The 21,721-nt window shown below is 32.7% G+C and overlaps 2 protein-coding genes across 3 annotated transcripts; one reads left to right on the plus strand and one right to left on the minus strand.

The window, feature by feature from the left end:
- Positions 1–11,923: 11,923 nt before the first annotated feature.
- On the plus strand, positions 11,924–13,550 carry LOC141721842 (zinc finger CCCH domain-containing protein 40-like). Of its 2 annotated transcripts, none has more exons than XM_074524970.1 (3): positions 11,924–12,080; positions 12,454–12,668; positions 12,815–13,550. In XM_074524970.1, exons 2-3 carry the CDS (start codon positions 12,466–12,468, stop codon positions 13,353–13,355), a joined length of 744 nt encoding a protein of 247 aa, XP_074381071.1. In that variant the 5' UTR covers positions 11,924–12,080; positions 12,454–12,465; the 3' UTR covers positions 13,356–13,550. The 2 variants fall into 2 exon arrangements, with proteins under 2 accessions (XP_074381071.1, XP_074381072.1); XM_074524971.1 differs by lacking the exon at positions 11,924–12,080 and adding an exon at positions 12,141–12,292.
- A 468-nt stretch (positions 13,551–14,018) lies between these two features.
- On the minus strand, positions 14,019–14,927 carry LOC141720245 (uncharacterized). Its single transcript, XM_074522593.1, has one exon. It carries the CDS (start codon positions 14,925–14,927, stop codon positions 14,019–14,021), a length of 909 nt encoding a protein of 302 aa, XP_074378694.1.
- Between the last annotated feature and the right edge of the window lie 6,794 nt (positions 14,928–21,721).

Raw genomic sequence — 21,721 nt, forward strand, 5'->3', positions numbered from 1 at the left:
TCTATCCAGGTATTCTGGATCTGTTGCTTCCAGGAACATGGTCATCCTTACCTTCCATATGGATATTCAGATGGTCTCAGTATGGGGACTCTGATGGTCTCATACTGACTCTGAATTTGTGTCTTTGGTGGTTCCTCAGTTGTGGTAGGCTTAGTTGGTGTTTCTGTGTCCGACATGATTGTGTTTGGATCTTTAACTGTATGTAAGTTAACAGATAGGCTCTGATACCAATTGTTAGGTCACACACACACTGTAGAGGGGGTGAATACAGTGTATAGTACACTCAAATCGAACTTTAAGAACTTAAGTAACAGAAAACAAACTTTATTGAAACAATAAACTCTGTTATAGTATGGAACTGTTACCTCTCAGTGATGAACAAATATCACGAGAGCTGCTAGGGTTACAATGAATAATCTTTTCTAATAATGATAACACTTCTAGTGTAAACCCTATGTCTGTGTTTATATACTACACAGTTACAAGATAATCGCTAATTGATATGGAATATAATTCTGCTTCCTAAAATATATCAATCAGATATCTTTTCTTCCAAGTATTCCATTCTTCACGGAATTCCTTCTTCATGCATATCTCTTCTTATGTTTATCTCGATCTTCTTTCCTTTAATCAGCTACTGTCCTTATCTGATTGTCCTTCAGCACTTAAGTTCTGATATCTATCTTCTGATGATTATCTCCTGATAATATAAGTACTGATATCCTTAAGTCCTGACTTCCAGTATAAGTACTGATCAACAGTTAAGTACTGATTTATCATGTTCACGTAAGATCTGAAAGCTAAACATAAAACATATTAGCCATGACATTATCAAATATATCTAACATCCACATTTGCTTCCAGAAAGCTACATATATCATCTTCATTGTCTGTACAATTAGTATTATGTTAATGTACCTAAATAAAACAGTATACTGACTAAAGGTCAAATTCTTACCTAAATCTGCTACATTCTTCGTTGTAGAATCTGATGCTCTCTTCATCTGTAATTACATAATAAATTTATTCCAATAAATATAAATTATGAAATTTACTTAAAACCAAGATGGATGAGATACAGAGCAGAAATTTTACAAGAACACTACATGCATAAGATACAAAAATATTATATTACATGAATCGAAACAAAACATGTTCTTAAATTCTATGCAGCATTAATAGATTAATTTAAGATATATATACATAAAACTCTATGAATCAAGCAATATAACTGTATACCAACAAATGATTCATAGCTCCATTCCATATATATATATATATATATAAACTGTATGTAACCAATATAACTATAAAATTAAAATTGATTCATACATCCTTTGTAGACAACGAGTTGATTGTACAGAGAATGCTATTGCCTTCTCTGTGAAAGGAAGTTAGACTTCTTGCTTAATGGAAGTTGAGAATCCCAAATTAACAGCAGTTTGCGTTATTTGGGTTTTTTTAAGACAAGTATGTTGTATTTTTTTGGGTTTATAAAATCTCAAAGTCAGCTTTATTTTTGGGTTTTTTTGTTTGCTTTTATTTTTCTTCTCTCTTTCTCCTTATATTAAACGACACATTCTGTAAATTACATTAATATATTATATTTCTATATAAGGATGATTTTGTATTTTTTTTATTTAAAAAACAATTCATGCAAAATATTGAACTATATATAGACTTTACTTTATGTCTTTTCAAATTATCAATTAAATTATACTATAAGTCGGTTTTACTGCGCTAACTTTATTCACATTGTCTTCTCAAAACTTGAGAAAATAATATGTTACGACACAAGAAGTAGGATACTCTTTCCAGATTGGTTAAATCTTGAGAACTAAAAAATTAAAATTAAATGTCAGTAATTGATGATTAAATATAATGTATATTTTGAATTTCATACATTAACGAAATTTAAAAAAATTCAGTAAACTTAAAAGATAAAAGTTTTCTAACTACCTAGGGTAGTACAAAGACAATGAGCTATATCTTGGTTGTAGCACTTTTTGTTATTGATTATATGTCTAGATACAATAAAACAGCATGATGGATGTACTTAATGCTCTACAAACTATAACGAGTCTTCCGATACAGTTTTAGCAATAGGTGTAAGGAGAACTGCTTTTGGAGATATTGTCATGATAAATATTGATTTTATCTTTTTTTTCACAAATATTTAAAAAATATTTTTAATAATCTTAGATTAAATCAAAATATATGTTGAAAAAAATGTAATTCCCAGAGAAGATACAAATAATTAGTATCTTCAAGATGATTTTTTTACAAATAAATTTATATTACTATGTCATGTAATTAGTTGACAGTTCAGAAAAATAAGTTAAGATTTTTTGTTCTGTGAAATTTAAATTTGGAAATTGAATTATGATGACGCCAAGATTTAATATTATTTTATTTTATTTTTGTTACGAAAATATTGATAAATATTAATATTACGGGAATAAGTAATTTGTAGAATAAATATTGAAAGACAAATATTGTATGTAATTACTTTCTTCCATCTTTAGATTAATTTATTATATGATTATTTTTAGTTTATATTCTTCAATGATTTATACGATCTTTTATAAGCAAAATATGTTTTTGGGAATAAGTACATAAAATCAATGTATTTATATTTTATTCCTCGGGATAAATAAATATTATTGAACATAAAAGGAAGATGAAAAGATAACAATCTTTTTTCCAAAACAACTGCAGATCATCATTGTTAATTAAGTCCATACGCATTCCCTTTCTCTTAAACTCAAAAGTAACAGTTAACTACATTTTCCAGCAAAGCTTTCTCAAATGGCTGATCCAACTATTTTTAATGTTTCACTAGAGTTGTCATACTTATTTTTTCTCACCTCATTTTCAAGACAGAAAGCTTCAGTTTGTTCGTGAAGCTTTTGTTGGTATGGGAGCGTAAACAACCAAAGAAACATATCAAGTATGTCCTTGAAGCTCTTGACTGGGATAAGCTATATGACTTTCATCAGCATCAGATGGAAGTTACACGTGACCAGTTCTACGGCTTCGTTTCTTATTGTGTTAGACACGATGTTCATCAGGCAAGCTTTTTTAACTCATCTCTCAGACTGTTGCAGAGGAATAATGTTGATTTTAATCTTGAGGTTTTATCAGTACTATCTTCTAAATATTTTCCATCCAGATTTGCTTACATTTTCTTTAAGGCATTATTTAGACCAGCTGAATTAGATAGTACTGCTGCTAAAATGTATATGATAGTCACCAATACTGACATGAGAGGAAGATTGAAAGAGATTATTACCCTGCTCTCTGACATGCACGATAATATTGTTGGAAATGATGTTCTGCTACCAGCAAACAAATTATGTCCAAATGCAAGGAGTGTTAAACCGTTCCACCTGGAAGATGGACCTCCGTTTGAGATAGACTTGTGGAATTCACTTTGCACTGGAGCTGTCCAAGGAAACTATCAGGAAGAAGGCGACTTATGGCCAGAGGGTTTGAAGATGGCTCATATTTGGAACTCAAAATGTCACAAATGCACTCTTCAACTGATGCTTTTCAAGATTTTACTTTATGCTATTAATTATTAAATTTAAGTAATGTACTCCCTCTGTCCCATCCATTTATTTACAGTTACTATTTTGGGCCGTCCCATCCATTTCTTTACATTCCAAAAATAGTAAACTTTTAATAATATAAAACACTATTACACCCACTAACTTCCTCCACTCTCTCAAATCTATTATTAAATATTGATAGGTCCCACTACTTTAACCACTTTTCATCACTTTTCATTACTTTACCTACTTATATATATATATATATATATTGGTCTCCGTGCCCACCAGAAATGTAAAGATCCTGGTGGGACGGAGGGAGTATTTGTGTAAACTTCAATTGTTCTTATGTAACTGGAATTTAAATCCATGATTCTACATGCGCCATCTTCTATAACCTTATTTTGTTTACAAGATTCTTGATGTGTTGTGCATTCATAGCTTATAGTTGGTTTTGGAGTTAATACATCTTTCACAAATTTATCAAATAATGATAATGCTATCAATGTCTGCATTGTTTAAAATTATAGGTTACAAAGGTTGATTTGGTTCTTCCTGAAAGGTGTCTTAAAGGGTACTTAATTGACAGCTATCCTCAAAACTAACTTTAGAAGGTGCTTTCAATAAAGAAGCTCTCTTAATTTAGGTTGTAAAAGATGAAGAAACAAATTCAGATTTGTAGTCATTTTTAATGGAATTAGACCTATGCCATACCCTCTATCTAACACATTTTCAGATGAACCAAATATAAGAGTTTCATTTGGTTTTAATTTTTCCCAATAATGTTTTTCAGTCGCATGACTGTTTTAATTCGTTTTCGTGTCTTGCAGGTGAATGTGTTTGACTCATGAAGAGGTTTACTAACTAATTCTAATTAACTTGCCTCAATCGACATAGTGAAGCAATATAGTGTTGGTAAGAAAGTTACTTCCGAGTACAAGGCGTGGTTAGAACTTAAACCGATGGTGCACATGGTAAACTAACAGCAATCCTGTGTTGTTGTAACATGTTGCATAGATTTTGAAACCAGAGATCTGAACTATGAGCCGCGACATCAGTTATAATGTAAGTTTTTTTTGAACATTGCCATTATTTTGCTTGAATTCATTACTTTGATAATTATATATAGTTGTTTGAATTTACATATTTTATGATCATAATTTACAATCACATAAACAACTGCATGTTTGAAATTTTGATAAATAAAGTTTGTGCTAAACTAATTATTTACTTTGTATTGAAGAAAGTTATTTAATTCCTGAAAAAGAAATTCAATCATAATTACTAATTCTTAAACTATTAAAACATGTTTTGTTTTATTTCTAATAAAAACAGCTAATTGATAAACATTTATTAGTACTAATAATAGATATTATTCTATTAAGCTTTTAATAGAAAAGTTTCAATGTAACTGTATATGTATCTGAATTTACCTTAACTTTCATCATATGTAGCTTTCATCATATGTAGTTGAATTGCCCATGAACAATGTATTTTAGAATTGTTTTTCTAATGGAATATTAAACGTTGAATTGATTAGATCATGTGTGAAGAAAATACTATTATTTTTATAATTTTTTCAACATAATAATTATCTTTAGGGCACATAATTATGATGACTATTGCGATCTAAACTTTTCCAATAAATTTAGTTATTTTAAATCCCACAACTTTTTGGAATAAACAAATCTCCTCAACTCTTCTATCCTTTTTTTTAGATAACTAAAACTCTTCAACTATTTGGAGTAGACACATCTATTGAATTCTTTTCTTTATATACTACAAACAATCATTTAATAATATCTCATATAATCAAATTAAACCCATAAACAGTTAACTTTTGTTTTATACATTTAGGTAGAATGGAACATGTTGAGAGTGTATGGCAATTTCCTCCTAATGGTTGGGTGAAGATCAATGTCCATAGTGAGTATATCCAGAATGCTCCTGAAGGCGATAATAGAAATGGTATTGGTGTTGTTGTAAGAGATGCAGGAGGTCATCTTCTCAGACTTACTTATGGCACAATTCTAGGACTCACAAATTTGAATAGTACATTATGGGCTATTTTATTAGGTATGCGCCGCGCATTCCAGGATTCTTACGAACGGGTTATCATTGAAACCGACAATATACAAGCATATCGAGAATGCAAATATTACAAAGAAGAAGGGATTACACCACATTCCAGACAGACTTTTAGACTTATTCTTTCAAGGCTTAGTGATAAGAACATCCGTTATGAACTTAATTTGGTTCATCCTAATAGGAATGCAGTTGCACGTCGTTTGGCAACACTTGAAAGACAGGAATCTCATGACCTTCGAACATTTGATAGGCCTGTTGCCGATATACAGAATTTCCTAAACATGGATTTAGGTATTGGGCCAGAGCAAGCAAGATTTCAGGACTTTGAAGTTAATGATCCCGAACCACCAATTGATGGTCAGGTTGTGCAAGTTTAAAATTCTTTCAATGTATGTGAATGTGATATATGTCTATCATGTAAGGAAGACATATTTGTATATAGAATAAACTGCATTTTTAATTATTGTTCAATGTATATATATGTTTTTAAACATCTACAGTAAACACAACATGACAGTAATCCAACATAAACAATCAATCATATTTGTAATTATTGCATAAAAACGTTTATTACTATCCTCCAAGTAGAGGAAGTAGAATACATCATCACAGCATATCGACTACAACATAATTTATATATTTCGAGCATAATCATCTAATAATATGCGAAGCTTTCCACTTTCTTCACTCAACATATCAGCACGAGCATTCAAAGTATTAAGATGTTCTTTCCATCCATCACCAAACTTTTTAAATGCACTTACCATTTCTTCTGTGTTCTGTTTGAATTTGTTCTCATGACCATGTAGAGATGTGGACGTATCACCTACGAATCTGCGTGAATCCACTGTATAAGAATGTGAAATTTCAGTACTACTTTGTGATGACTCTCCACGTTTTTTCCTTGATCCATTTTTCAGAGTACTCTCTATTTCGCTGTGAAAGATCGAAACTGAGTCCATTAAATTTGTAACATAAAGCAATATAAATCATAAAAACAGATAAACATTTGAATATTACTTGAATTGTTCTTCAAGGCCAATAGAACGAGCAAACAATTCAGATTGCCTATTTTCCATTGTAGCATACATCTCTGAGTAGAAAATCTATGTTTCTTCCATGTCATTATTGAATTCTGCGCACGCTATAGCCAAATTTTGCAACTCTTGCTCCGTGACATTCTTTATGCCTGACCATATCTTCCTCTTCTCACTTCTTGAAGTCATTTTGTAATCTGTAATATACATCTAAATTTTAAAAACACCCAAAGGTATATATACATATGAGTATTGCTGGTAGTTTTTGGCAGTTATTTTCTGATAAATTTTACAGTTACCATGATCTGTAGCAATCGAATGGTAGTTAACAATTTGAATTTTTTTTTCCTGTTTTCAACCGTCATGCTACTCTTAATTTTTGATGTGTCCTTAAGGAATGTGCTGATTAGGTCCTCATTTTGAGAAGATACTTTTAAAAAGGTTTACAAAAAACCATTTTACATGTGTTGGTGCATAATGTGCATATTCACATACTCATTCTTTTCCTCATGTTTGGAGATCATCACTTCTACTACAAGAGGAAGAGAATCAGGATCATTACATTGTTTTGGATTAATCATGCATCAGCCTATGAGTGCAACGTTCTGATATCCCTGAAGTCTATCCGCACTTAAGTTCTGATATAAGTTCTGACGCCTTAAGTTCTGATAACTTCCTGTCTTCAGTAAGTTTTGATTTCCAGTTAAGTTCTGATTTGTGATGTCATGTCTAATCTGATTTTTTTAGTTTCAGAACTTATTATCAGAATATCAGAACTTAACTGGAAATCAGAACTTACTGAAGACAGGAAGTTATCAGAACTTAAGGAGTCAGAACTAATATCAGAACTTAAGTGCGGATACACTTCAGGGATGAAAAATGGTTGTTTTACAGGAGATGATCTGGAATAAACTAAAGAAGATATGCTTTGAGAGTTGGACAGCTAAATGACTTATATCCATTAAACAAAAGAAGATGTTTATCTTGCTTACTCATGCATCAGCCTATGAATGCGGCTAAGTGTATGCATCAAAGTTTTTCAGAGTTAGGAATGTAATTAACATGTGAATATGCATCCTATTATATACATCCTATATAAAATTGATCCAACCATAATATAATAGTTATATTATACTCTTATATATTATTATTTACCGCTCCATGACATTTAGAGTTCAAGAGACTTCCAGCCAATAATTTAGAAAACTGGAGATTCATTCCAACTTGCGCATCATGTGGATTGTTGTTTTCCATCAACTGCATATTCTGTATTCCAGCATTGTCCTGTACAGGGTTATCATATCCTTCCACCTCCATCTCAGTTGACAAATCCATAATTTCAACATTTTGTTCTAAGTACGGATATAAGACAATGTTAATTTCAAGATCACTGCTTATGTAAAAGGACCCTGCAAAGTAAATAAGGAAACAAAACATATGGCATACTAATTCCAGGAGGTGAATCTGTAACATTATCTTCAAAAAGAAAAAAATTGGTACTAGGCTTTCTCCTCCGATTACTTTCTGCTGTGGAACATGTAATTTTCGTTCCTTCACATATAAAAATCCTTCCACAAAACTCACTATTCCCACCGAAACTGAATAATATCATATCATTCTCCACCAGACCAAAATACTTAATCAGTTGTTTTAGCCCATAAAGTATTCTTAATTTAGCATCGTATCTCACATCCCACAGAATCCCATTAATTATAATATGTTCAACACCAAGGAGATGCTTTTCAGTCTCCTGGCCTAAAAACCTTGGGATTGTCTGTTACAATGTTAAAACATAAAATAATTATTGATCATTTACTAAAAACATACAAGAATATGGGTAAAAAATAATAGGTTACTCACAATATATCCAAGCTTCAAAGGAGCCTAAAAAAAATCTTATAAAATGATCTTCTTCCATTTCTATCCCCTATTCGTTAATTATCAAATTTAAATTTATTACTAAATATATTTGAATCTTCCAGATATTAAAAGACTGATCTTTCAAATAAAGTGTTGCACCCTCATAGCAAAATTAAAAGAATTGTGAGATACCTTCTTTTTTCTCAGCTTCCACTTCTTTCTCATTAAAAATAAAAAGTAGAACAATCTCTGGTAGCTCATGAGCCATATTCATAGCTATTACATCACCTGCACAGATATCCAACTCCTTCAGAACTCTAGACCATCCTTTCCCAAACCAACACTTTTCTCCAACCCAATGGATGAGTACATCCCATAATCTGCAACCATGTTTCAAACAGATCTTGGACATTCCCTTCCATCGCTTATACAAATTTTTCAAATGAGTAGGCAGTTCCTGTTCAATTGAGCACATTGAATATTAGATTTAAGATAAGTAAACCAAATGTTTATACATATGAGGTAAATAATAAATTTATAGATAGAGAGAGTTGTTAACATATTATCCAAGTCTTCCATACTTGAGTATTGTCTGATCACCATCAGGGATTGTTCACAATCAAGTCTTACTGCATTGTAGTGAATACAAGCAAGGTACCTCTTAGTAACATCATGATTACGACAATATATAAACTCATCCATAATCCAATTGTTATAGTTCTCTTTATTGAAGAAAAACATTTGCTCAACTGATGGATGTGTAATCGAAACAGCCATATGGTTGAAACACTGGATAGTAAAGTTGCCATACCCATAATAATCAAAAACAACAACAAAATACATCTTTAAATCATAAAATCTCATAAATTCTTGAAGGCCGCAGATTTTTTTTCGATACTTATTACATTCCGCATTCCAAACAATTGTCTTGCACTTTAGGTGTAATTGGGAATGAAGTTTACTCCTGAATTTATCAATAAAACTAGACGGAACTCTCTGCAATTTTCGATAGATAATGCAGTGAGGTACAATATAAATTCAACTTCTTAATAACGTTCAAATACAATCAGTTAAAAACTTACAAATGCTCCATCCTCATCTTTCTCCACATTTGCAGAAACAAAACTGCCTAACGGTTTTCGTCCTCTACCTACATTTAACATTTATCAATCATGTATACCTAAGTTTTTAAATAAGCATCCAACAAGCAATTAAAAACATTGTTTGACATATTTACCCATATCCTAGTCAACATTCCATGAGTCGTGATTTCTCTTAAGTTCCTGAACATTGAAATTTAAAACTCAATCCAAAACAGTTCATGAAGAAATTTTCAAAAATTCGTGAATAATCTACTTTGAGAAATCTTATCAATCTGCTATACGGAAGTATATGCATCCAGCGGTGAACTAATTATATCAATTTGAATTCAAATCATTGTCTATATGACTCCGAACTAAAACATGCAATCAACATCAATACGAACCCCCGACGATACTCTATCTCGCACGCGAACTACTGACGGACACAATACATACTAAACTCGGCTAAGTAAAGTTCAGTATATGTTACTCTTATACATACAAATGGAGAATTACATATACAAATCTCATTAAACAAACTATTAGCCATGAACTTTACAACCAATTGATAAATAACTAAAACATGGATAGATGGGGATACTAACCTCCATAAATTGTTCATAATCTTCTGATTGAGAGAGTTGGTTTCCATGATTTGAAGTAGTAGCCATCGATTCTCCCTCGGCAGAGCTCTCTGTTCTATGTTTTGTTTGTAGTTAACTAGATTTTACCTAAATCCAACACTTTATGAACGATATGTTGGGTATGAATTACCTAATCTTTAAAATTTTAAATTCTTTTAAATTAAATATTACAATATACATACTATTGAAATTGTGTAAAGATTATTAAATTATATTTTACGTTTTATCATTAAAATCATATCAGAACAAAATATATTTTAATTTTTATCCTTATATACTTATAAATTAATAATTATCACATTTTATAAATTTATAATTATCACGTTCTATGTTTTGTTTGCCGTTAACAGTATTGTGCCTAAATTCAACACTTTGTTAAAGATATGTTGGGTATGAATTACCTAATCTTAAAATATAAATTTAAATTCTTTTAAATAAAATATTACAATATACATGCTATTGAAACTTTGTAAAGATTATTAAATTAAATCTTACATTTTATCATTAAAATAATATAAGAACAAATTATATTTTAATTTGAATCTTTATATGAGTATAAATTAATAATTATCACATTTTATAAATTAATCAACACAAATTTAAAAACACATGTTGAGATTATTTTATTTTATTATTAATTAAATAAATTATTCTTAAATCATTTCCTTAATAAAATTGTAATATACCTTAAAATTAATCTATATCATATGAAAAACGTGAAACATGCGCTGATTTTATTACAAACAAAAATTAAAATTAGTTAATTATTTTTTAAAATAAAAAATATGCAACACGACATATATTTTTCTAACATACGTGAAAAAGTATATCCGCGTACATTTTTTTCATTAACTGAAAAATTACGTAAATATTTCTCTCTATATTATTTAATATTTTTTAAAAAATTAAATATATTTAGAACGCGTAGCGCGGACAAAAATCCCTAGTTTATAAAAAATATGTTGTCTAACCCTAATCAACCCCTAAATTCGATTTATTTTAAAAAAATGATTAATAATTGGTAAGAAATGTAACTAGTTGGTAGGAAACGTAATGAGTCATTTTCTACCGCTTCTTGGTAGGAAAAATTATGTGGCATATGAACCAATCACAAGCCAACACATTAGTCTAGTAATGAGTAGACAAGCTCATTTCCTATTGCATCGAAGTCGTAGTAAATGAGTCCTATAAGACCCATTTGCTACCAACGTCCGTAGAAAATGAGATGCACAAAACCTACTGTGGTAGCGCGGTAGGAAATATTTTACTTAAAATGGCGTCGTTTTGTGAGTAACAAACTTGCTGAAAAAATGATTCATAATGGCCCTTAAGTCAATAAATTAAAAATAGTTCTAGGTCATTTTCTGTTAAATTTAAAAATATTGTATATTTGATTCTTGCAAAAGTTAAATATGCAATATTTTATTTTTAAGATGTATTTTTACAATTTAAAATATTTATTAAAATATTAATTTATTTGAACGCTTTCGTGTCATGTATCAAGAATAAAACTAAAAGAAAATATTAAATTTATCGATGTAATTTTATATTTGTATATTTTTATTTTGGTATACCGGAAAGGTAAATACAAATACAAAAATTTCGATTTTATTATTGTGTGGTGTAGCTCCAAATAAACTTCAAAATAGATTTGGGATTGGATTTGTTATTTGGGCTTCGGCCGAAAATAAAAACTAAATTCAAATAAAATTGGGATCGGTTATTTGGGTTTGGGGCCTTATAAAATGACTATGGAGATTGCGGTTGGGTATTAGGGATCCGATTCAGATTGCAGGTTGCGCCTTATTACAATTACAGGTTTGTAGATCTACGTTTATTTGATCTTTCTATTATTGTTAACTTTCTTCTGTTCCATGATACATTTTAATTGTTGTATGATTATGATTCCGATCGTTTCAGCTGTATCATATTAATTGGGGGAAGTTTTGTTTTTTTAATCTAGTTGTGCAATTAAATATTTATCACTCGTGTGTTCACATTAACAAGCGTTTGTATCTCACCAAAGTTAGGTGAGTACGTAATTAGGACCATCGAGCATGTTGTTTTTTTAGTTGTGAAATTGTTGACATGTTTTATTATCAGGTCTGACAAGTCTGGCAATCACGATTTGTTTTCCTTTGAAATTTGATTAAGTATTCGGTTAACTAACAACTAGTTAATTTAATTTCAGGCAATTTAGATAATGGATCCTTATGTGAACAGTGACCGTTTACAAAGGTTGCTGAGGACAACACCTTATTACTCGAGGGTATCACGAAGTTGTATGTACAGAAGCAAGCAGGAATGCCCTAGAGGTGTTGACTGCGGTCTTCATGGAAACCCTTGTAAAGCCCGAGAAAATTTACTCAACATCATCAAAAAGAAAGAAGATCATGTTTATTACAAGTATGTCAATCTATCTAACATCCTCTGTTATGCTAGTTCGGAACTAATTAACTAACATTCATTATTTTTTACGTATATTAATGATTTATGCAATATGTAATTATTGAAATTTTTATTTATATGGGGCCTTTTGTTTTATGAATTAGGAACTTGCATTGGCCGGTACTTATGAAGTCACCCTCATTAGGGCCTCCACATGATGACAGCATTAGAACCATCTATGTGAGTGGGATTGATCAAAGAATTAATGAGCAGGACCTAAGAGTTAACTTCTTTGCACATGGTGAAATTGAGAGTTTAAAATTGGTGATTGCGCGAAAGTTTGCTTTGGTAACGTACAAGACCAGAGAAGGTGCAGTAAAGGCAGGTGAAGAGCTCTCGAAAAACCTGGGCATAAAAGGTCTGCTGCTAGAGCTGATGCGGTATAGGCCTCCAGCACCAAAGCCTGAATGTGTGGCATCTGATGAAGCAATGCAGCAAGCAGTGGGCGGCCGGAGTGGATTACTGCCGGTACCTGTTATATTGCAACAGAAATATCATGTTCCGCAGCCATCAGGCTTTAAAGACCTAGCCCCCCTGGAACTGCAGCCTCCGCAGCAAAGGGATTATTATCCTTCTCTGGATCCTCAAAGAACGGGAGCAATTATTTCGTCCCCGGAATCTTCTTGTGGATCAAATGACAACTAGAGTGGTTGATTAGGGGGTTGGCTATGCACCCACCTGGGTCGCAACAGTAGAGTAACATGTGTGATGCAGTTAGAATTATTGTCAAAAACTGATTAAGTTCATTGTTTTCTTAACTTAATTTGGACTTACATATCAGTTCTATTAGATTTTGTAGATAGTATTTTGATTTAATCTATCATATAATCTGCGACAACATCTGTTTGTTGCTCCAAAACTAGATGATCAGGAACTTGGTTCAGCGTATTTGCTAAAAACTTATGGAGTTACTTATTGATCAAAATTATGTGGCCATTTGGTCCAGTAGTGACTTGAGAAACCTGAAAATCGGTGATTTAATTGATGATCTGTGTGAGAATAAAAAAGGGAATCGAATGTAAAACCGCAAAGTATTGGCAAGTATTTGGCATTGTTCCTCATGCATTAACAGTGATTTCTGTAAGAATTTAGTCATTTAGATGTCGAATATATAGATGTTGAGCAAAAAAGTATAGCATCGAAATATCAACCAATTTCGCGTAACGTAGACATGATAGTAGTTAACAAAACTCAACAAGATTCTGCAAAATCTTAATCTAGATATGATAAGCAAGCAATTAAGAGATTAAAGGAATCTGCAAAATCTTTTCGAGCCTCTACTGCTGACCAGTTTTTGTTTCCAGAAGATTATTTGATGCTGTTTATAAAGAACTCATGATGTATCAATTGCTCGGATGTTGGCCTCATGTCTGGGTCTTGATGCAGGCAATCCTTTAAGAAACTTTGAAAATCTGCATTGGCAAATAAACCATGTTCCCACACAGCTGTTGCGCCTATGATCAATGTATTCAATTCATCTCGATTTTGCACCCAGAGTTTTCCCAAGGCCAACTCCAATGCGGTGATGCCCACCTGCCAAATATCTGAAGCACTCGTATGCAGATTATTTTCATAATACACCTCAGGAGCAGCAGCCCATGTACACGTATAATTTGAAGGTAAAAAATTTGGTTCAGCTTTCAATGCCTCCAAATCCTCGTAAACAGTTGCTCCAAATCCCAGCTTATTATCAAAAGGATGGTTTGTTTGCATGTATATGTGACCTAGGTCCACTTGGCCATGAACCAATTTGTTCTGATGAATCGAAACCAAAGCGTCTACGGTAATATATAGAGCGTAAGCCAACACTGGGAGAGTAGCTCCCTGGAGGTACATACCACGTAAAGAAGGACCTACGTATTCAAACACAAGCCACATTCGGCCTCTATCATTAACCTCTTCCTTTAAAGCTACTAGGTGGGGATTTCTTATTCGACGTTGTTTTTTATTTTGTATCACAAAATTGTAGTAGTGTACTGGTTCAAGATTGACATGCCTATAAGCCACAGTAAGAACCTCAGAGCACCCGACTTGATGAAACTTACCCCTGTATATGTTGGTTCCTTCTGCTGAGCCAATGATTGTTTCCGTTTGATACATATCAAGCTGGTTTGCTCCATAAATATAAACAGGATCTTCATCTCCTTTGAAGTTAGCAGGGGTTGAACAAGAGGCTTGAGAAGTGTGTATTGACTCATCGGATTCATAGGAGCTCATCTTCCTGTCTTTCGAGAGTTGTTCAAGGTCATGTGTCCTCCTAACCTGCAGCAGGTATATATAGATTACTCTCAGCTTTGGTTTAAAAATAAATTTGGTTTGGGATTGTATTTGTTTACTCCTTTGCACTTGCTCAATTTCGATTCCAGTTACCATAATAATGTAGGCATTATGTTGTTCACAATCTTATAATTAAGGGAGCACTAGAATGTTTATTAATTCAAATCAGATTTTATTTGTTTTATACGTAGTATTTTAATGGATGATTATATGTAGTATTTTAATGGATGACATAAAAAAATATATTAAAATATAAAATATTTGAGATGAATGTACATGATGAATATTATGGTTTGCTTAGGTAAGTTACAACTTGCAAGACCAGAGAAGGTGCAGCAAAGGCAGGTAAAGAGCTCTCAAACTAGCTGTTTTAAAAGGCGTGAGGCTAAAGCTGATATGACATAGGCCTCCGGCACTAAAACCCTTAATGCGAGGCCTCTGATGAAGCAATGCAGCAAGCAGTGGGACGGAACGGATTGCTGCCAAGGCCTGTTATATTGCAACAGTAAGATATTATCCTTGACTGGATTCTCAAAGAATGGTTTTAGTGAAGCACCATGGTTTGACACGAAAAAGCGTTATCTGGATTGGTGGTAGTACCCAGTCCAGCTGATTTATTCAAGTCTTGGTGCTTGAGCCCTGTCCCAGATCAGATTAAGGCTCAAACCTTTTATAACCAGTTTGGTTGAGAGTTCTTGAACTGCCTTTCCTGCAACGTTTTTAGTCATATACGTAACAAAAGCACAAGCTCGCGAGTGAACCATTTTTATTGTCTCAATTTCACCTTGAACACTGAAGTTGTCTCTTAGATCCAGCTCATCTATTCTTTTATCAAACCACGTAGAGGGTTCTGATGCTCTCATCATCTGGAGGCAATTTAGATTATGGATCCTCCCGTTAAAAAGATTATGGATCCTTATGTGAACAGTGACCGACACCGTTTACTAAGGTTGCTGAGGACTACTTTGCAACTACTTGAGCTACTACTTTTGTTCCTGCACTAGATCGAGGCTTGGAAAAATTATTAGTAATAGGTCTGTTCCTTGCTGGAAAACCAATGATATGATAGCACCTCTCCCTGGTGTGATTAGTTCCATGACATGTTAAATATATGATCTTATTGGAGTCTTCCTCTAACACCTTAAGGTTTTAGATGAGCTGGTTACTCAACATAGTATCAGAGCTTAGGCTGGCGGGAGAACTAAAGTTCGATTCCCGGGCAATTAATACCCCAAAGATGGGCGCCGGTATTCCACTCTTCGACCCATAAATGGGCTTTCGAGTGAGGGGGAGTGTTAAATATATGATCTTATTGGGGCCTTCCTCTAACACCTTAAGGTTTTAAATGAGCTGGTTAGTCAACATGACAATGTGTGCATTCAAGATTACCTTTCTTTGACTGAAATCTGTTTCCTTTGTTGTCAGCATAAATGACATTTCTTAAATTCAGGCTTAGAAAACCTAGAGTTCTGATTTCCTGACAGATTTCGAGTCACGAGGGCAGCTGACTCAGGAACTGCATTATTAAGGTGAGAGTAATTTCTCTGTCTCTCATGTTACTGGAGCAGACTTAACACTTGAATGAGTTTGGATAGGACTCATCATGAGAAGCTGACCTCTTATATCAGTGAAATTGTCACACTGCACTTGTTGTCCCAAAAGAGAAACTAAGGTATTCTACACCAGGATTTGCATTGCAACATGCTCACTGCTCATTTCTTCAATAAGTTTCTCAATAAAGCCTGTATTGCTGAAGAGCCTGAAAGTTACTTAATTGCCGAAGGAGACATTATGGAGCCATACTGAAGGTGATCCCAATGTGGTCGACATGAATTTCAACATCTGTAACTCTAAGTCAGGGTAGTTTACAGCTAGTCCTAGCATTGTCCATGGATCGACACATATTAGTTTAGCCTAATATTCACACATGGTGCTGTTCTCTGAAGCTTCCAAATTGTATTATTTGAGCACAACTTTCCGAAGGCTTTCTCCCTTGCTTCATCGAAGACTATGGATTCAGGTTTTGGTGTTTGAGGTCTGGCCAACATCAGCTTCAGCTTCTGCCCTTTTAAAACAAGCATGTTTGACAGCACTTCAGCTGCTTCTTCTGCACCTTCTCTGCTCGTGCACAAAACAAAAGCACATTCTCGTGATGGAATCATTTTTATAGTCTCGATTGACCATGTGCAGAGAACTTATCCCTTGTATACTGCTCATCAATTCTTTTATCCAACATCCTATCATCATTTGGAGGTTCTGATGAGGGCATTTCACCTGCTTGTTCAATAGCTTTGTTGCTACCGGCCCTATAATCATTTAATCAGATTACATACTATACGACTCACTAAATATCCGATCAGTTTCAGGATTACTTTCTTTTATAAAAGAAACAGCACCAATAAATCTTTGAAATGAGAGAGAAAAAACACAAAACACACATATCAGCCTCCAGCATTGAGAAAATTATACTTCAACTGTGAGCCAAATGGTAATGTAAGTCACACAAATAGCCAAAAAACCAAAGTCTAGACTTTAATAACAAAAATTAAAGCAATTTTTATATATTCCACACAGTTAATTAATTCGAATCAAACAATTTCCCAGAGCATTGAAAGTAAGTATCTAGCAAGGCTAAATTAAAATTAACAGTAAGACATGCTATGATTGAAATCAAAATTATATATTCACAGCGTGTATAGAATTAAACTATTTATGCTAAATTTAACTAAATTACATAGCTTATGCTAAAAACTCTCCAACAAACTGGTTCTGAAAGGTTTGAGGCTGAAGTTAATGTAATTACATAGACTAATCTTCTAGTAGCTCATAGTGGATTATCTAACACCGCAGGCTGCTAACATAATTCATCAGAAACTATAGAAAGATTGAAGGTTTCCTCAACTCCTGTTACTAGTAGAGTCGGAGTGAATAAGATAGGACGGAGAGAAGAGTCCGAGTGAATAATACAGGAGGATGAGATGACTGTTTGGTTTGCAGTATATATACAGTTAAACCTAGATGAACTAATAATCGATTGATGAAATAATAAACTCATCCTAACATAATGAACACAGGGTATTTTTACTCCCGGTAAAGTAATAAACTCCCTAAAATAATATTTTTTCTTAGTTCCGACCCTGTGAAGTTTAACTGTAGTAGGCAAAGTCACTAAGCCATAGAATATACTATAATGAAGGAAAAATTAGGCTTAACACACAATTAACTATTTATATGAACATTTTGGATTATCAGATGTTTATAAATACACACGTTTTCAATGAAATAAATTTACGAAAGAAAGTTAAAAACAAAAAATAAGTAATTTCTATCTAAATCGTTCATGTTGTCAATTAAAACAATTTCAGAGGAGGAGGCAACTGTTACACAAGCCCTCTGGAAGTGATAACCCATTTTATAAGATCACGGCTACGTTCATCTTTTGCCTCCAGAAGAGCCCGGATTGGATCGCTCTGAACCGGTGTAGGACAACTGCAAAATATTCCGAGAAGCAAAATCTTAATTTGTTCAGGGACAAAACATGACAGGACTATATGTAAAATTTCATAGATCCATCATAAAAGTTAGCAAAAAATCTCGAAATAGATGGTACAAAAGAAAATGTAAATGTTTATGTAAAATCGGTTTTTCTTAGGGGTGTTCATGGGTTCGTCAACCCGATCAAACCGACCCAACCCAACCCTCTTTTAGGCCGATTAAACCGTTTTAAAAAAACCCGATCCATGGTTGGGTTAAAAAAATTTCAAACCGCATTAAATGGGTTGGGTACGGGTTCAAGTTTTTTTCGGCCAACCCAACCCAACCCGATTTAACTTAAGTCTCGTTCGATAATTTAAATATAATTTATATTTTATATGCAATTGTACATTATACAATATAATTATTTTCATTTATAGTTACATTTAGTGTATGTGTATATGATTTATGACATGATATACATTACTAAAATTTCAATTTAATCAGATTTAAAGAATAATGCTATAATCGTAAGTTCTACTATTCGAAATTATCAATTATATATGGTATTGAAACTTTTTTTTTATATAATCATTCAATCCGTTCAAACCAACCCAACCCGACCCAAACCGATGTACGACAGTAGGGTTGGGTTACGATTTTATATTTTACGGTTTGGGTCGAAAATTTTCAAACCGATTTAATTGGGTTGGGTCGTATAAACGCCTCCAACCCGACCCATGAACACCCCTAGTTTTTCTGCACATAGACTTTTTACTCATAAATAATGATCCTCCTTCTAGGACAACAATTCCAACAATTAAAATGGACCAAATTCGGAAAAGACACAAATTAGAATGACCCTCTAATATTACGGAGCACTGCCTGTCAACAAAGTGTCGTTGGAGTGATTGAGCTATTGTACTCCTTGTCAGCAGTTCGATCACTGGCGCGTGCTTGTGTAATTAATTAGCAAAAAAAATAATTACTTGGAGCACTTACCCGGGGCGCAGATTTAGAGTCCCGGGCTGTTCCTGGGCTCTGGTAGTCTTTTTAGATAGAAGCAGGAAGTATAGGCGCTTTGAGACTCCGCAAGCAGTCCACAGACCAAACAAGTCCTTCCACTTCAATCTGAAGTTGTTAGGAGGTAGTTTCCAAGATTCATCAGCGAAACACAAGTTTTTCCAAACCATATCCTCACTCGATATCAACAGGTGCCATTCATGATTGGTGCATGCCAGTTTCCCTAAATCAGTACCCGAAAGATAAATTATAATCTTTAATTTTAGATCAACTGGGAGTAGTTTCATGTAGCATGCTTCGAATTTTTGGTGCTTCTGCATCTTTTAAAGACTGAATACAACCGCTAAACTACTAAATTCTTAAACTATCAGTACTTATACTACTAAACTATGATCACATGTTATCCTATTATTTTTTTATATAAATTTTATAATTATTATATATTTATATAAATATTTTAAAATTATAATATGACAGGATAAATAAAAAAAATATTAACGGACCTGTACATTGCACGGTATTTAAGCTAATATATATAAGTTCCCTTGTGTATGTACTATTTGGGCGATCTTAAATGGTCTTATATTTTTTTTTTAATTAAAAATTGTACATGTTAGAGTAATTTTTACATGATTAAATGAACAATTTATCACATTTATTCTTATTTTAGTTTTAACAGTATATACATTATTCATAATAAAATAATATTAATTTAAAATTTTCATTTTTCATGTATCAGTTTAAGTAATTTTAAATGGAAAATTATTAAAAGAATCATGCTCATCATTAATATAACGGTTTGGGTGTAAGAGACCCGAACCAAACTATTCCCTCTGTTTTTTTTAATTTGTCATTTTAACTGTTATACATATTTCAATGTATTTTGACCAGTTAGTTAAAAATATAATTTTTAATTTTTTTTATAAATTAAAATATAAGTTGTCTACTTTTATTTACAAAAATAAAATTTTTATAAAGGATAATTATAAGTAACCGATCAAAACACATTTAAATGCGTGCAAAAGTCCAATGACAAATAAAAATAAATAAATGGTGAGATTTTGATACCTTAGCAGTGAGTGCAATATTAACACTTTGAATTTTGGACCGTTATCACCGAATTATAGTAATCATCATAGTTTACGCAGTGGGTTAAAAGTTTCTAAAATATGGTATCGAATATTGTTATTGTATCTGTATTGTAAATATCCCAAATTGTTTTAAAAATTATGTACTTTTCATAGGTATACAAATGTTACTTAACCTTATAAAATACTCTATATACTAGTTCAGAGAGGAATCTCCCATTGGAATTGTGATTTGGTTGGAGAGGAATCTCCCATTTATTCTTTAAGCAACCTCGAATTTGTTGATCTCCATATATAATTTCAATTCTCCCTGCGTCCACTAGATTCCACTACCACTACAAAAATTACAGTCACCATAAAATTATTTTTGTTTTTTATGCATTATATCTTCCATTATTCTATTGTGTGTGTATAGGCACATGATAAACGCGTAAAATTATAATTTTAAGCTAATTTGATTGCTGGAATTAGTGTGAATGTAAGAGGGTTCATCATTATTATAAAAAAGAAATCAAGATGTATTAAAATTATTTTGTGCTTGTGCGCTTATCATGTGTTCATGTGCACATAATAGAAAGCCTGTTTTATCTTTACATAAACTGAACTTTAGGTGAAGTTCATTTTCATGTGCAGTGTCTTTTAATTGGTTTCATAGTTTCTGACAAGAGTACAAGTCCACCGGAAGTAAAACAGGTGGTTACAAACGTCTGTAAGAAATATACTCACATGCAAGCCATATTTCAATAATGTTTCCCACTGTAGTCTTTTCAGATTCTAGTTGGGTAAATTATTTAAATTTACTACTGAAAGTAACGACATTCAATTTGTGGCTGGCTGGTTTTGTGCAGCTCTGCAATCAGACGTTCCGGCTTATTTGGCGGGAAGTGTATATTACAAATAAATTCTGTTGCTGCAGCTGCAGCTGCAGCTACCAAAAAAGTGCCTATTAATTTGTCTCATAATTTGTAAGTAATAATTAAACTGATCGTATGCATATACCGAATAACGGATAGGATTTTAATGCTCTCCTGAATGTGGAATTAATTTTTCCTGTTGAGATACGACACTGACACTTGCATTACTTTGTACTCCAGAAAGCAATGGCGCGCGAGAAATACGAGAACTGGAATTGCAAACTTGATTAATGTC

Source organism: Apium graveolens, chromosome 4 (assembly GCF_009905375.1).
Source record: "Apium graveolens cultivar Ventura chromosome 4, ASM990537v1, whole genome shotgun sequence".
NCBI lineage: Eukaryota > Viridiplantae > Streptophyta > Magnoliopsida > Apiales > Apiaceae > Apium > Apium graveolens.

Bases quoted from the DNA above. Each gene is read 5' to 3' on its own strand.
- LOC141721842 (XM_074524970.1), top strand. From the start codon at position 12,466: ATGGATCCTTATGTGAACAGTGACCGTTTACAAAGGTTGCTGAGGACA. The intron at 12,669-12,814 runs GTATGTCAATCT...TTTATGAATTAG, and splicing joins GAAGATCATGTTTATTACAA to GAACTTGCATTGGCCGGTAC.
- LOC141720245 (XM_074522593.1), bottom strand. From the start codon at position 14,927: ATGAGCTCCTATGAATCCGATGAGTCAATACACACTTCTCAAGCCTCT.